Source organism: Eleginops maclovinus, chromosome 13 (genome assembly GCF_036324505.1).
Source record: "Eleginops maclovinus isolate JMC-PN-2008 ecotype Puerto Natales chromosome 13, JC_Emac_rtc_rv5, whole genome shotgun sequence".
NCBI classification, from domain to species: Eukaryota; Metazoa; Chordata; class Actinopteri; order Perciformes; family Eleginopidae; genus Eleginops; species Eleginops maclovinus.
In genome coordinates this window covers 20,584,921-20,600,576 of record NC_086361.1, presented here as the reverse complement: position 1 = coordinate 20,600,576, position 15,656 = coordinate 20,584,921, and the positions used below count along the sequence as shown (strand labels likewise).

The following is a 15,656-nucleotide window of genomic DNA, read 5'->3' as shown; positions in this document are numbered from 1 at the left end:
CCCTCCCCTTTTCACGACACGGCTGCGTCGTCCCCTTTTTTTGACGTTTTACGTCATGACGTCATCGAACGCGCCAAGGATAATTGTTTAAATTTGAATTTGAAATGAATAATTTGATAATTTTAGCAAAATATTTCATGCACAAATGTCACTTTCTAAAAAATGTCAATAGTTCCAAGTTTGTATTGCCCTATGTGTATTATATATTTGAATTATACAAAAAGCCCTTCAAAAGTGTTTTGGTTGAATCCGTGTATCCACTGACCAATTGTCGAACGAAGTAGTTCCATAATCAACGATTAATTTCACTCCATGTTGGTAGCAGGCCACCCCAACTAGCCACTCAGATAATATCAGTACATTCTGATGTATTGCCAAAAAGTGTGAATTTTTAAAAGAAGATGATGAGGGCACATGAAGAAGAGTGACATGAAGAGTTAGAATAATGACAAAATAGTGGGACATCTTTAAAAGTTGAAATTTAGAAGGAAAAAAAAGGCAGATTTTTTAGGAAAAGGTGATCATTTTGAAAAATAGTCAGAAATTCCAAAAAGTCAAAATTTAGAAAAAAACATCTGAAGTGAGAAAAGAAAACAGATTTAAAAAACCCCAAATGGTCCGTAGAAACACGGATTGATTAGGACATACACGACTGAACGAAGTTATATTTAGAAAGAACACATCCTTCGGGACTTTGTGAACAGGTTGAGGAAACAGTGGTAAATACAGACAAGAAAGAGAAAGACATAAATCAGGAAGCTTTGAGTGGAACAACCACATCTCGAATACATATTAGGCTATGGGTCAAGGAAATCTTTATTTTATTTAAGACAAACACAGGCAATAAAGAGAATTTAAGATTTACATTTTTAATTTTTTGGGGAAGATACATCTGGTCCACCCTCCTACACAGTAGGTGGCGGTAATGCTCCTTTAACGCTGATTGCCACGCGCCATAAAACCATAAAGAAGAATGACGTCATCAAAAACGTCAGAAAACATGGCTGCTACCACCGAGTCGAGACGTTTTTCTTAATTTTAAATGTTTAATATTCACTTCTGAACGGTGAGTGTAATATTATTGGGTTACAGTGAGTTGTATTATAGGTAATACGCCTCAATGTGTTGTGGCAGGGTCACTGGTACGTTAAATAGGTCCATAAACACATGTTGTTACACTGTAAAAGTTATCCATGCTGGCTCAACCACGTTTGTTTTCGTCAGGTATTTAACCACAATTTTCTCCCTTAGAGGATATGTGTATTTTCTCAACTTCATTTTGCTGCAACATTACATTATAAAATGTCCCATTTTGATAAAGCAATGTGGTTTATTACGAGTGTGTTTTAGGGAAGTTTTGATGCAGCAGGGCCCACGTCTGTAATCAGAATCAGAATTCCTTTATATTTCTTAAATTTGGGTATTACAACAGCAAGAGTGCAGATTAATCAAAGAGGAAGACTTATATTTATACAACTGACATATCATCATATACGTCATGGTAAAAAAATGACCATATACAAATCTAGAAGAAGCTGGTACTGTTTACAGATTGAACAATAATAATACAAAATGAGTGAGGAAATCATTGAAATACAACAAATTAACACATACAAAAATAATGTTTCTTAAAGGTTTGTCATTTTGGTTTTCTGATAATGTTTTTAGTATTTATTGCTATTTAACTATTTTATTAAATGATGGTACGGAAATTTGCCTGTGAGAATAAGTGAGTTATATTCAGTTAATGAGCTAAGATGGGTTCTTGTTTCAGCAGATAATGTTTACCATGGACAAAGTAGAGACAATTGTGCAATCTGCTGAGGAGGAGGAGATGGAGCAGCAGCAGCAGGAGGAGGAGGAAGAAGGAGTTGAAGGAGAGGATGAAGAAGCAGGAGACAAGGAGGAAGAAGGAGAAGCAGGAGACGAGGAAGAAAAAGTAGCAGGAGACAAGGAGGAAGATCAGGAAGAAGGGAAACATGAAGATGATGGACAACAAGAAAATGGAGTGGAAAAGGAAAAGAAAGAAGAAGCCGTGCCGCAGGCTGCAGTTAAAACAAAAGTGGCTAAAAAGAAAAAGAATCCATTTCCTGCTAAAACCAAAGAGAAAAGGCCCGATGAAGTCCTCAACCTCAACAATGAGGTGGTGAGGATGAGGAAGGAGGTGAAGAGGGTGAGGGCGTTGATCATCCGGAAGCTGCTGCGACAGATTGCGGCCCTGAAGAAGAAGAAGGGGAAAGAGATGGAGATTGAGAGGAACCAGAGGAGAGCTGCCAGACTGCTGGAGGAGATCCAGGCCATGAAGGTCCTCTCACCAGACGTGGTAGGTTTCCAAAAGGAATACTCCACCCTAAATATGAATATTTGTTTAATGAATTACTATCCCAGTGTAACTTTAATACCATGTTTAGGAAATTCCCATTTTAAACCATTTAAGTAAATGTGGGCCCCTTTTAACAGCAGCACACATACAGTGGGGTAAAAAAGTATTTAGTCAGCCACCAATTGTGCAAGTTCTCCCATTTAAAAAGATGAGAGAGGCCTGTAATTTTCATCATAGGTATACCTCAACTATGAGAGACAGAATGAGAAAAAAAAATCCAGGAAATCACATTGTAGGATTTTTAAAGAATTTATTTTCAAATGATTGTGGAAAATAAGTATTTGGTCAATAACAAAAGTTCATCTCAGTACTTTGTTATATACCCTTTGTTGGCAATGACAGAGGTCAAACGTTTTCTGTAAGTCTTCACAAGGTTTCCACACACTGTTGCTGGTATTTTGGCCCATTCCTCCATGCAGATCTCCTCTAAAGCAGTGATGTTTTGGGGCTGTCGCTGGGCAACACGGACTTTCAACTCCCTCCAAAGATTTTCTATGGGGTTGAGATCTGGAGACTGGCTAGGCCACTCCAGGACCTTGAAATGCTTCTTACGAAGCCACTCCTTCGTTGCCCTGGCGGTGTGTTTGGGATCATTGTCATGCTGAAAGACCCAGCCACGCTTCATCTTCAGTGCCCTTGCTGATGGAAGGAGGTTTTCACTCAAAATCTCACGATACATGGCCCCATTCATTCTTTCCTTTACACGGATCAGTCGTCCTGGTCCCTTTGCAGAAAAACAGCCCCAAAGCATGATGTTTCCACCCCCATGCTTCACAGTAGGTATGGTGTTCTTTGGATGCAACTCTGCATTCTTTCTCCTCCAAACACGACGAGTTGAGTTTTGACCAAAAAGTTCTATTTTGGTTTCATCTGACCATATGACATTCTCCCAATCCTCTTCTGGATCATCCAAATGCCCTCTAGCAAACTTCAGACGGGCCTGGACATGTACTGGCTTAAGCAGGGGGACACGTCTGGAACTGCAGGATTTAAGTCCCTGGCGGCGTAGTGTGTTACTGATGGTAGCCTCTGTTACTTTGGTCCCAGCTCTCTGCAGGTCATTCACTAGGTCCCCCCGTGTGGTTCTGGCATTTTTGCGCACCGTTCTTGTGATCATTTTGACCCCACGGGGTGAGATCTTGCGTGGAGCCCCAGATTGAGGGAGATTAGCAGTGGTCTTGTATGTCTTCCATTTTCTAATAATTGCTCCCACAGTTGATTTCTTCACACCAAGCTGCTTACCTATTGCAGATTCAGTTTTCCCAGCCTGGTGCAGGTCTACAATTTTGTCTCTGGTCTCCTTTGACAGCTCTTTGGTCTTGGCCATAGTGGAGTTTGGAGTATGACTGTTTGAGGTTGTGGACAGATGTCTTTTATACTGATAACGAGTTCAAAAAGGTGCCATTAATACAGGTAACGAGTGGAGGACAGAGGAGCCTCTTAAAGAAGAAGTTACAGGTCTGTGAGAGCCAGAAATCTTGCTTGTTTGTAGGTGACCAAATACTTATTTTACCGAGGAATTTACCAATTAATTCATTAAAAATCCTACAATGTGATTTTCTGGATTTTTTTTCCCTCATTCTGTCTCTCATAGTTGAGGTATACCTATGATGAAAATGACAGGCCTCTCTCATCTTTTTAAATGGGAGAACTTGCACAATTGGTGGCTGACTAAATACTTTTTTGCCCCACTGTATGTCAAAAGAAACATATGTTTACAAAAATTACACAACAAATCTCTCACTACTTTCCAAACACTTGCACTTTTGGTAAAACCGTACAATTAAAACAACTTTGCTTACCTTATTTACTGTTAAAAATGGCACCAAAGGAATTCAATTCATTATTTTTAGAATAAACTATACCTTTTATATTTTCAATACACTTTCAAATTATACCCTTTCTAAGAACAGTAAGACTTGGACATGGTTCAAGCTTAGTATGATGTAAAGTTGAGCATTTAGGGAGTTTGAACTGCACTCTGTGGATTTTGGGTACGTTAGGAATGTCTGGATGTTTACTAGATCAGTGAACACTTCTAATTATAAAACACAATTAACCGTGGGATATAAAAAATATGTACGAAAGTGAGTGCATTTAGGGAAAGTTAAGAGGAAAAGTGCAGGAACTCGCATGTATTATATACTGTAGAAAGAAATTACATTCATTTAAAAGGCAGAACTCAGCACCTACAGTCTATGTGAGCGAGCAGTAGGGAGGTGTACAACACTTGAGTACGAAGTAAAGATGTATGCGGTGTGGAACACTGATGTTAAAATGTCTAATTTTATAAACTGTTTCCCATCACCAGGTGACCAAAACAGCCCTTCAGAAGAATCTGAACTTTGACCAGGCGTGTAAAGACCCAAAGTGTACTATATCTGACCGGGCCATGGCGCGCATCGCTACACACCCTCAGTTCAAGAAGAAGATCGAGACCATCAAAGCTGCTGTGAAAGCCTTCAAAGAGGAGCGGATGAAGGCTGGAAAGCAGGGACTTAAAGAGAAAGTGCAAAATAAACCTCTCAAGGTGACGCCACAGACACCAGACAAAAAGGTAGAGAGCAAGATTGAGAAAGTCCAGGAGGAGATTACAGTGGAGCAACAGGAGGTCATAGAGGATGAGAAAGTAGAAGATATCATTAAAGACTCTAAAGAGGCATCTGTTGCTGGACCTGAAGTGGAAACTGTGATAGCAACTCCTTTAGCTGAAGCTGCTGCTGAGGAAATAGAAGAAATACTAGAGTCTAAGATTGTAAAACTAGCAGAAATTAAAATTAGTGAAGCAAAGGACAATTTGAAAAATAAACCTATAAGGAAAGTTGTAGAAAAGAAACCTGAGCTAAAGCCTGCAGCTGAAGTGCTGCACGAAACAAAAGATGAGGAGGAGAGTGATTTAGAGTTATCAGACGATGAAGAGAAAGAGTACTTTGACGACAGCACGAGGAACGGTTCCACAAGCAGTCCTCCCACTCTGAGGAGAGCGACGACGATGGCGGCTTCTTTGTCGGGAAGGTGAGCAAATACAAGAAGAAGAGAAAGCCGAAAAGTGGAGACGGGGTGAGAGCAGATGAGCAAAGTGAGGTGAGGAGTTCAGACCGAGTTCAGAGTGAACTTGATGAGCTTGAGTCCAGGTTAAAGTCTAAAAAGAACTCGCTTCAGTCTGTCTTTTGTCCTTCCCTTTCTACATCTAAGCCTGGTGGGGGCAGAGGAGGGGGCAGAGGGAGAGGTGGGGATAGATTTATGGGCCGAGGGAACTCAAGGGGAGGCAGTGGTCCAAATAGGGATTTTAGAAGAGAGTCAAAGTTCCAAAATCAAGAGGAAGGAGCAGAAAGAAATTCAAGGTACAGTAAGCCCTGCCCTGAGGCGTCAGAGAGGGGCTTTTCCTCCGGCGGCAGAGGGAGGGGTCGAGGCAGAGGAGACTTTATGAGGCAAAATGATCGCAGGGGTGGAGGTGGAGGACGAGGTGGATATTCCCAGCAGCCACCACAGCAGGCACTGCATCCATCCTGGGAGGCCAGCAAGAAAAGGAAGGAGCAGCAAGGACAGATCCTGGCCTTCCAGGGGAAGAAGATCAAGTTTGACGATTGATTGAACATCTCTGTTGTTTAGAGATGTTTACTGGATACTGATCTTTTGTTTTCTATTTCTTTCATACTATATTCGGGATATCTGGCAAACCAGTTCAGTGACTAGTTCATGTGTTGTGCCATAAATGTAATAATTTCCTAGAAATGCCCGACACTGTATTATTAATTGTACTTAAAATTCAATGTAATTTGGTATCTTTTTTATAACAATATCAGTCAGGATATTTTATGACATACAAAGTCAAGTTATTAAATGGTTTTATTTCATTTTCAGTCTGGTTTAGTGCAAATGTTATTACATGTTTAGGTATTATTACATTTTTGTGTAAACTGGTTTTTCATCATTATGACTCTCAAATAACAAACCTGGTTTAAAAAAAAAAATCTAAACAAAGAAAAACCTGATTAGAATATTTGTATTCCTTAAGATGATTCAATTCTTAGCTGCAAAGTGCTTTACCATATAATAGATTCAACAGTTTAAGAAACAAGTAATTTGTAAGAATACTTAAGTTAGAAATGTGTAGGTAGGGCTTTTGGAAATATGATTGTTTTTTTTGTATTTATAAAACATGCATGAAATATCATTGCTTTGTACAAAAGTAGTAATTTAGGTCCATGTTTTATTTTATGGAAATGATGTATGACTATAAAAACATGATTATCTGGTCGCAGTCAGATGTGAAAGCAAAATACATCTTGTGTTTTCTACTTGTCCCTCACTATTGTGTTTAATCAATATAAAATGTAAATGACAGTGACATTTTATTATACTTTCCTGTCTAACTTTATTCCTGGAAAACTTCTGTGTTATTTCAATCATGAATCACAGAAAAGCAGAGCACATAAACTCAACTCTTCTAAAAAAATCTTTGAGCTTTGTTGTGATTGGCCGGCTCCAACTACGTCACACATACACACCGAGTGACAGCCAATAGCAGCTTACATGCAAATATGGTTTAAAATCATTCCCGGGAAATCTTAAGTTTCGCGCGTAGAATATACTCTCGCTGTATCAGATATCGGTTTGAAACCATATTTATTCACGTAGTTTGTGAAGAATAATTCACGATATATACATGGATAGCTGGATATATATTGTAGAATTGCTGGAAAGGATAAAAGTGGAAGCAATACGGGACAAGATGAGAAACGGGTTTTCCTGCTGTATTAACGCGGGGTGTTCCGAGAATAGCTCGACCGGTTCTTCTTCGTCCTATATCGGTAGAATCGTGGATGTTAAACCGCTTTTTCTACAAGCCGATTTACGGTCCGACGTGCGATACAACCCCCCGGACATTCAACATTCACCGGGATAGTGCAGACATTGAAGCAGGAACAAGTCAAGGTTGGTTATGCATAATTTACAAGGAGAGCTGGGGTCGATTTTGACAGTAGATAGGATGTTGACATGCTAGGTGATCGTAGAAATCCCATTTCATAGTAAACTGGAAGACATTACTGTTTCGTATTTCTTTCGTATTCAGTTTTTTTTACCTTAACAAAAACCATGTTATACCACATGTTGTCGTGTATTTTAGTTAACATTTCCATGCTTGTTCCTCTTGATATTTCAAATGATCTTACAAGCTTGGTAACAGTAAGCGTAATCTAGCTTCTTATATAAGTGAAATGTCTTGATTAGAGACACCAGGTGAGGAAGATGTATTTGTTCTCTCAGTGTCATTAGCACCATTGGTAACCCGAAATGCAACTTTAGTTAGCGACGTAAAGTAAGCGACGGTTACCATGGTTGTTAACGGAAGTGCTAAACCCTTCTTCAAAATAAAAGCGAATGCTTGACAGGAAAAAGGTATTATAAGCGATGGGACGATGTTATTTTTTGTTTCTTGACTACATTAGCATTACATTACACCACTGCATTTTCCATGACAGCAGACCTATATCGTTATCGTGTAAAAAAAAAAAGACAACTATGTTTTTGATTACGTGCTTTTATTTTGAAAGTGACTACTTGAAGCCTCGGATCTATCAATGTATTTCCGGTAGCTTTACAATCGTTCTACCTTTGGCATCACACCGCGCCTTGTCGGGACATACTTTTACACACTTAGGCCTTCTGGTGCTGCACACGCTGACAGTGCTTTCTAACAACCGAGTTTCTCTGGCAATACATTGGTAAGAAGGTGACTGAATGAACTGGGTTAATTATTGCCACGAGCAAACTAGTGTTAGGCCTTTGGTGAGCGTGGGGAGGGGGATGGGGAGATGTTGCTCCAACTAGCTAAACACTGCTGAGGGAAGCTAGCTGCTGTCCCAGGTAATCAAACTCCTTTGAAAACGAGCACTAATCAGCTCCAGGTGACCAGTTAAACATATCATCTAACGCAGAAACATGTACATTGCTTCCAACTACATGCATGTTAAGTCACAAGTAAAAACAATGGATTCATGAGCTGTTTTTTTTAAATTTATTTTTTACTGTAGGCCCTATGTCTGTTTAACATGGCTGCCCTGGGAGCCACTTGATTTAATCAGGTTTTTGCAAAATCAAAGTCTATAATTGCAGTTAAAAGTGTGCTTCTTTCTTTCACTCAGGTAAAGGGAAGGCTGGAGCTGGAAGCAGGAGACCCCCAGGACCTTCAGGATGGGGACTGGACCTCCAAAGCCAAACAGCTGGTGGCCCCTCTGTCCCACACAGAAGGAAAGGGTAAGACTTTGCATATTAATTACCTGCACATTAAGCCCAAGTTCCAGTGCTGTGGACGACCAAAGTGGGAGATACCAGCCTGTATTTCTGCAGATGTTGTGTCAAAATGTTGGTGACAGATAGGGATGCACCGAAATGAAAATTCTTGGCCGAAACCGAAAACCGAAAATGAGGAAACCAAGGCCGAAAACCGAAACACCGAAATAAATTACTATTCCAATTATTAGTACCATTGCATTTATGGCTATGACTGTGTGCTAACCTTACTAAAAATCAAGGCGTTGCAATTCAAAGAATAAATAAATCACGAAATTATGAAAATATTTATTTAGAACTGACATTATGCACAATACAAAATAAAATGAAATGTTTAACTTGACCACACATGTGTAGCCTACATGAAATAATAATGTACAGGCCTGTAAACTGACTGGCCTGCTGAAATATTGTAAAATTAAATATGTTCTCTCATAAAAAAACAAAGTGCATTTAAGTCAAGTGCATCGAAACTCTTGTGAATTAAGCAGAATCTTTTGCAGCTTGAAATCTGTGTCGATCCACTGTGCAGTTAGACTGAGCATACTCGTGATGCTGACGTCTGAGCTCCATATATCGGTCGTGAAACTGATTGCTGAAATATCAGATGCCATAAGCTCATGGACGTGAGTTGCAACAACATTGAACAGCTCAGGTAAACATACGTCTGAGAAATGTCGTCTGCTCGGTATGGCATAACGGGGCTCAATGTGCTCTATCAGCCTACGAAATCCCACGTCCTCTACAACAGAGAACGGCTGATCATCTAAGGCAATGAATTCCATCATTTTTTGTGTAATGCCCTTAGCCTTGGCACCATCACTGGGAAACTTTTTGGCCTTTTCAAAAACGTCTGCCACATACGGAGTCGGTGTGCTCGGAATGGCTTTCCTTTTCTGTGCCGCGTTTTTCTCAAATTCAGAATAGCGATCGGGATGTTTTGATTTAAGATGATGAATTAAACCCGACGTGGAAAAACTCTTTGCAGATATACCCCCTCTAGAAATTTCGGCTTTACACGTATTGCAAATTGCTATTCGTTGTTCTTTTTCAGACACAGTGAATTGCGTCCACACCGCAGACATGTTGGCCCGAGTGCTGTTCGCGGTTTTTTGCTTGCGTCATCATCACAACGTTCTGTTTCGGCCTTGTTGTTTCGGTGACAAAAGTGTTTCGGCCGAAAACAGAAAATGCACTTTTGGGCCATTTTCGGCCGAAAATTTTCGGTGGCCGAATTTTCGGTGCATCCCTAGTGACAGAGTTAAATAACCTGGGGATCTTGAATGCCGCTCAAATGTAAATTGTATTAATTATTCTTTATTGAGGGTCACAAAGTATTTATATAGCATTTAGCAGAGTTAACTCTTTTCTTGTGACCACAAAATAGCAAACAAACCAACGTACAATAAACAAAACAAGCAAAATATAATTAAATGTAATCGAAATAAATACATAAGAAAGTAGACGGGGTGCTTTCTGTTTTAAGGGCTTTTTCTGAACCTCCGTGGAGAAAAAAGGGCTTTTGTAGGCCAACCCCTAAGCTAGAATTGCGAGCAAGAAGCATAGGAGCTTCAGACATTCACCAGGGGGGTTTTTACTGACATATTTTATGTCATAGAATAAACACGATAATCTCTTTCGCTTGTGATAACCAAAGTCCTTATTTCAGCCATCTAACCAGAAACCTGTTCAAAAAGACTTGCAAGATGAGGGTACTGTAACTGGTACGATGCTAACTCATTTCCAGGTTTTAGGGCTCATTCCCTGCATTCCTTTATGTCAAGGAAAGATTTAATAGAAATTCATAAGGAATTAGGAAAGGACTTGTGGCGCTAGGAGAATCCCACTTACACTGAGCCTTGTAATTAAGGGACCGCAGTTCTTTTGACAGTTCTATAGATCCAGCCGCAATGAATTATGGGAAGGCATTATCTCTATTCCTTTGGTAAAAGAAGGTCCAGGAGATAAGAGAGGAGTCATTAAATCACCTTTCCCCTAGAATTTAGAGAATTTGACTCGGTCTTATCGTGGACTAAGATATATTCGGATCATTTGACTCATTCGGGAACCTTCCTCAGCAGACAGACAGTTATCCAGCAGCTTGGAATAGTTGTAGTGTAGTCTGTAGAGTTTTCCAAAGTTGCACTTACAGTTCTTCTCCTCTGTTGTTCTGGAAGAATCCATCTCCTCCCAGATGTTTCCTAACACTTATTCACTTCCTTTTTCCCTCACCATATTTCCAGTAAACTGCTGCATGATTATTCCTGTCATAACTTTTCCCAAAGTCTGCTCTCCAAACTCTCTCTTGCTCTCTGTCAGTCAACACACTGGACCTAAAGATGTCTCCCTTTGAGTATCCATTATCCAAGAACTCTAAAAAGTAGCATCTCAAATAAAAACTAAAATGTCACCTGTTTTCTTTCCAGCCCCCACCCCCAGTCCCGTAGCCCGCCGGTCTCGGTGTGAGAGATCGCGCTTTGAAACCTCGCTGGGTTTATTGACGCGGCGGTTTGCGGAGATCATGAAGCGCTCCCATGACGGCGTGGTGGACCTGAACCTCGTCGCCACCGAGCTCAACGCCCCAAAGAGACGGCTCTACGACGTCACCAACGTCCTGGAAGGAATCAAACTCATCAAAAAGAAGTCTAAAAACTACATAGAGTGGCTGTGAGTACGCGTGGCAGTGTGTCACAATATGTACTTTAAGAGTTTACAAAGTCATATTTGGAATAACCCTGACTTTCTATCGCAGCGTTGTCTTATAGCGCTGCATATGTTTTGTTATTTTTACCAGTTGTTTTGTATCTTCCTTAATTGTCACGTTTTTAGTTTCCTTATTATCGGTTGTTGGATGTCTTAAGTGATGTGTGTTGTTGTTGTTGTGGTGTTAATCCTGTGTTTCCGTGCTGATGTGTGTGTGTGCAGGGGCGGTGATGTGAACACAGCAGCAAAGGATGGGCTGCAGGATCTGGTGGAGGAGGAGAGGATTCTGGACGAGTTGATCTTCAGCTGCACCAGGCAGGTTCACCGGCTCTACGAGGACCAGAGCGCTGAGAAATATCCTTTGCATTGCAACTAGGTTTACTTTAAAGAACTCTGAAACTACTTCTAATCTGATATAAAAGTGTAGGCTAATTAATTATGATAGTACCTCATCAAAGACTTGCATTCTTTCACTACTGTTAAATTGAATACGAAGGCTACAAAGAGATTCTTCTTTTTACTGAAATCTTTTATTATGAAATCTCAGTTTAACATTTCCACATATTATTTACATTTGGATCATTTGGTGTCCTTCATGGATAACTGTTTATAATTCAAAATCATCTTCGCCAAAAACATACATAAAACTCACAAATGAAATAAATCATGCGAGAAGAAAAATGAAGAATCTTTGTCTAAAACATGTAAATAAAAACCAGATAATCTTGATTTTAAATATGTCTTAAAACTGCTGACAGGACTAAGGCTCAATAACAAGATTAGCTTAAAAGATGGACACTGTTGCAACCCTAATTCAGTGAGCTCATCCAATCCAAACCAACAGTGTTTATCTTTGTGTGTGTGCTCTCACTGTGTCTACTCTCTAATTAGTTAGTGTATCCCCAGCTGTACATCAAAAAGTCCTCCCGGTTGATTATATTCCTTAACTTCGAGGATCACGTTTGCCTATTTGACCTACGAAGATATCCAAAAGATCCCCAGCCTGAAGGAACAGACTGTGATCGTGATCAAAGCTCCTGCAGAGACAAAACTGGAGGTGCCACACCCAGAGGAGGTACACGCATCAGCTAAATCAGTCCAGTACATGTTTATTTTGTAATGAAACTCCATTTGTTGGACTCTTAAACTTAATCAAACAATACCCGGTGGTTAACAGCTTTGTGTCTGATGCAGAAAATGAAGCGCCACATCCTCCCAAGACACTTTTTGCTGTAAGTGGCAGCTCAAATCCAGAAAGCATTTAATAAAAGCACTCTCTTCCTTCCTCAGAGCCTGCAGGTCCACCTCAGCAGCACTCAGGGGCCCATCGAGGCGTTCCTCTGCTCTGAGAACCCCGTCCCTATGGGGGCCTCGGGCGGCTCTGTGTCCCTCGGCAGCCACGTTCACCCCTACTCAAACGGGAAGACCTCCACCCAATTCGTGCCTTACTCGCCCTTCGTCCAGGTGTCTTCCAAAGGTGAGTGTGACACTTTAACATCCCGTCGGCCGTCTAAAAACATGTTGCGATACAGAGGGGGAAGACACCCGTTGACGCTTTGACAATCAGGAAGTTTTTCGCGTTTCATTTATTTATTTTCATGGGCTTTTTGAGGAAGAAATGACAACAACACAAGTGAGTTCACGGAAGGTGGGAGAAGGGATATGAAGAGCAACTGTGTGTTTATGGGACCCCTTAATGAAAATATCACCTTCTGTTTTAGTAAAGAACAGTCATGAACCCAGGCTGGGTGGAAAGGTATATTTAAAAGAATGAACCGTCGAGCCTGAAACGTGGCAAAGGCATTTTAATCAGCCTCTGTTTTTGAGAGGGAAAGAGTGAACAGGTCTATCAAAGGCAGGTTAAAGACTTGAAGCCAGAAGTCCTTGATTTTTACAGAACACGTGAGGGGCTGTGGTCGATTTGAAGCTGTTACACGTAGAGCTTTGAGTTGTCCAGTCATGGCGATGGCTAGGGATTTTACGGCGTAGAGGAAGTGTGGACTCTTTCCGGAATGAAAAGCCAACTAGTGATTGTACTTAAGTTAGTTGAAAAGTTTCCGAATCAGTCTTTTAAAATAGAAATACGAATGTCTGTACAAACGTAATAAATATGAGGGTAAAGGCGCCTTTTTAGAGATGAAGGGTACTCTGAAATACTCGCAGGTAAACCATTGTGTACACTGAGGGATTATATGGAGCATCACATCTCATTAGTGAGTGGCGAACGTTTTTTTGATGACTCCGAATGTCCAGTAGAGACGGGTTTGGGACGCTGTATTTAATCTCTACTCTGCTTCTTGGCTCACATTTGCTTTGCGTTTTCAAACACTCACGGCTGATCTCTTTGTCTCCCCCTATACCCCTTTATCCACACTCCCATTATCTTTCCAGACAAAGCTAGCCGTACCTCAGGACTCGATAATATCTCCAACACTCCGTCCGGGCTGACCCAACACTCGCTTCCAGCCACCCCCGTCTCCCCCATGCACACGTCCCTCCAAACCCCGTCCGGAGACCCCCAGAGTTTTGTCACCCTCGTCCCCCCTCGAACCTACTCTGTTGACGGGGGAGAGTACCTCCTGAGCCTGGCTGAGGATGAGGGCATCACTGACCTCTTCTCTTCCTTTGAGCTGGACCATTTGCCCATGGATGTGCCGATTCTCTGAGCAGCTCACCTGGAAGTTAAATCATTTTGGGAGGCCATCTTCTCAAAAAAATAATAGCAGGCTTTTTATGTTTACTTCCTGGACGATGTGACTGGGATGTACTGACGCTCAGGTATGTGGAGGAGTGAGATCTTTTTATAACCTCCTTGTTGACTGAAGGACTTGGACTGATGCTGTTATACGAGACTCTGTGTCAGAGCTTTAATCTGCTGCACTTTGGGAGTCAATAAGTGTCCTTCTCCAGGGTCTGAGCCTTGCTGTCCCAACACAGGACTAAATCTTGACCTTTGACCGGTCTCTGGTTTAAAAAAGGACGTTTTGTATTGTGGTCACATAGGAGCCTTCACATCAAACACTGATCATTTGGAGTTTAGTGTCAAGAAATGTTGATTTAAAAGCATTGAAAATGCAAAGAACCCACATGTCTTGTCTTGAATCGGCTACCAGGGATCCATGACTCCACTTTGTCTCACCGGGTAATTCCAAAATCGGCTGATACGGATCCCATTTCAATGCTTTTTTTCTGGTCGTTTTGCAAACATAGATCTGTCTCCTTCTTTGTGAATTCCCTAGGATGTGCGTATGATGTGTGACGTGGCACCAGGGTTTGAAAAACGTGAGTCGGTGGCCCGGCACGAGCAAATGAATGGAGGTGCACAGTTGTTTTGATACAACCTTTGGCCCTTTACTTCATATCACAACCTCAATGAATAAATGCTTAAAGTCCGTAAAATAAAACTGATGAAGTTGACATGTTTTGCCTGGAAGTTACAGCCCAGGCTCACTGAAGGTGGGCTGACTCCAGCTATTTGATTTTTGTCATGGTAGACTTTGATATGTGCATTTGTCAATAAATCTCTATAAAATTGCTGCATGGTTTACTTTGAAGGACTCCTAAACTACTTCTAATCTGATATAAAAATGTAGGCTAATTAATTATGATAATCAAAGACTTACATTCTTTCACTACAACCTTACAAATCGTGGTGCATTTGAGCCAGTTACTAAATCTAGATATTACAGCTAGAAAAGATGCCTCTGTCCATTACATTTGTAGTGTTGTGCAGCTTTAACCTACTACCTCCCCTCCACATGAATCTATTGCACTTCTATTGCAATATGATGTTAATGCAATATACATGAAACCACTAGGAGGCAGTGTGATCCCACAGAACCTGACAGGACCGCTATGTAGTGATGTTCTGAAACTGTCAAATCTCTTTCTGGGAATCTGATGTTAGGAGGAATTTGTCATCACGTGGAACTGACGAAAGATACCTAGACTCAAGAAAATGTTTAAAGTGATGAAAGTGTCTTAAAGCCCATGTGTAGGTTTTTATTTTTTCTACAAAACAGAACCTCAAGTAGAGCTAAAGCTGGACAGACACGGTCATGTGACAGTTTTTCCTCTTGTTGAAACCCAAACCTTTAAGGCGTTATTGATACTGAAAAACATTTGGAGAATAGAACACCAGTTCTACCTACTAAAGGACACCCGTTCATCTATAAGTTACATTAAGAAATTGTGGCTCGGGGGGTTAATGCACAGATCCACCGATCAGAGGTTCAGTCGTTCTATCCGGTCAAAAGGTCGATGTATCCTTGGA

General features: G+C 40.9%; 2 protein-coding genes across 5 annotated transcripts in view; both read left to right on the top strand.

Annotated features, from left to right (window-relative positions):
* The first annotated feature begins 935 nt into the window (after window positions 1-935).
* srfbp1 (serum response factor binding protein 1) lies at window positions 936-6,246 on the top strand. The gene is given in 4 exon segments (XM_063899844.1): window positions 936-1,066; window positions 1,778-2,323; window positions 4,695-5,322; window positions 5,325-6,246. Coding segments are annotated over 3 exon segments (1,821 nt in total). The 5' UTR covers window positions 936-1,066; window positions 1,778-1,780; the 3' UTR covers window positions 5,975-6,246.
* A 759-nt stretch (window positions 6,247-7,005) lies between these two features.
* e2f3 (E2F transcription factor 3) overlaps window positions 7,006-15,656 on the top strand; it is a 141,885-nt gene continuing 133,234 nt past the window's right edge. Inside the window, exons 1-7 of one of the 4 annotated variants that reach the window (XM_063899848.1) lie at window positions 7,006-7,321; window positions 8,533-8,644; window positions 11,107-11,347; window positions 11,606-11,737; window positions 12,344-12,458; window positions 12,674-12,860; window positions 13,775-14,918. In XM_063899848.1, the coding sequence (XP_063755918.1) occupies window positions 11,202-11,347; window positions 11,606-11,737; window positions 12,344-12,458; window positions 12,674-12,860; window positions 13,775-14,049 (855 nt within the window). In that variant the 5' untranslated portion in view covers window positions 7,006-7,321; window positions 8,533-8,644; window positions 11,107-11,201 and the 3' untranslated portion in view covers window positions 14,050-14,918. Of the gene's footprint in view, window positions 7,322-7,847; window positions 8,113-8,532; window positions 8,645-11,106; window positions 11,348-11,605; window positions 11,738-12,343; window positions 12,459-12,673; window positions 12,861-13,774; window positions 14,919-15,656 lie in introns of those variants that run through there. The other 3 variants (XM_063899847.1, XR_010167180.1, XR_010167181.1) reach the window with 3 other exon arrangements.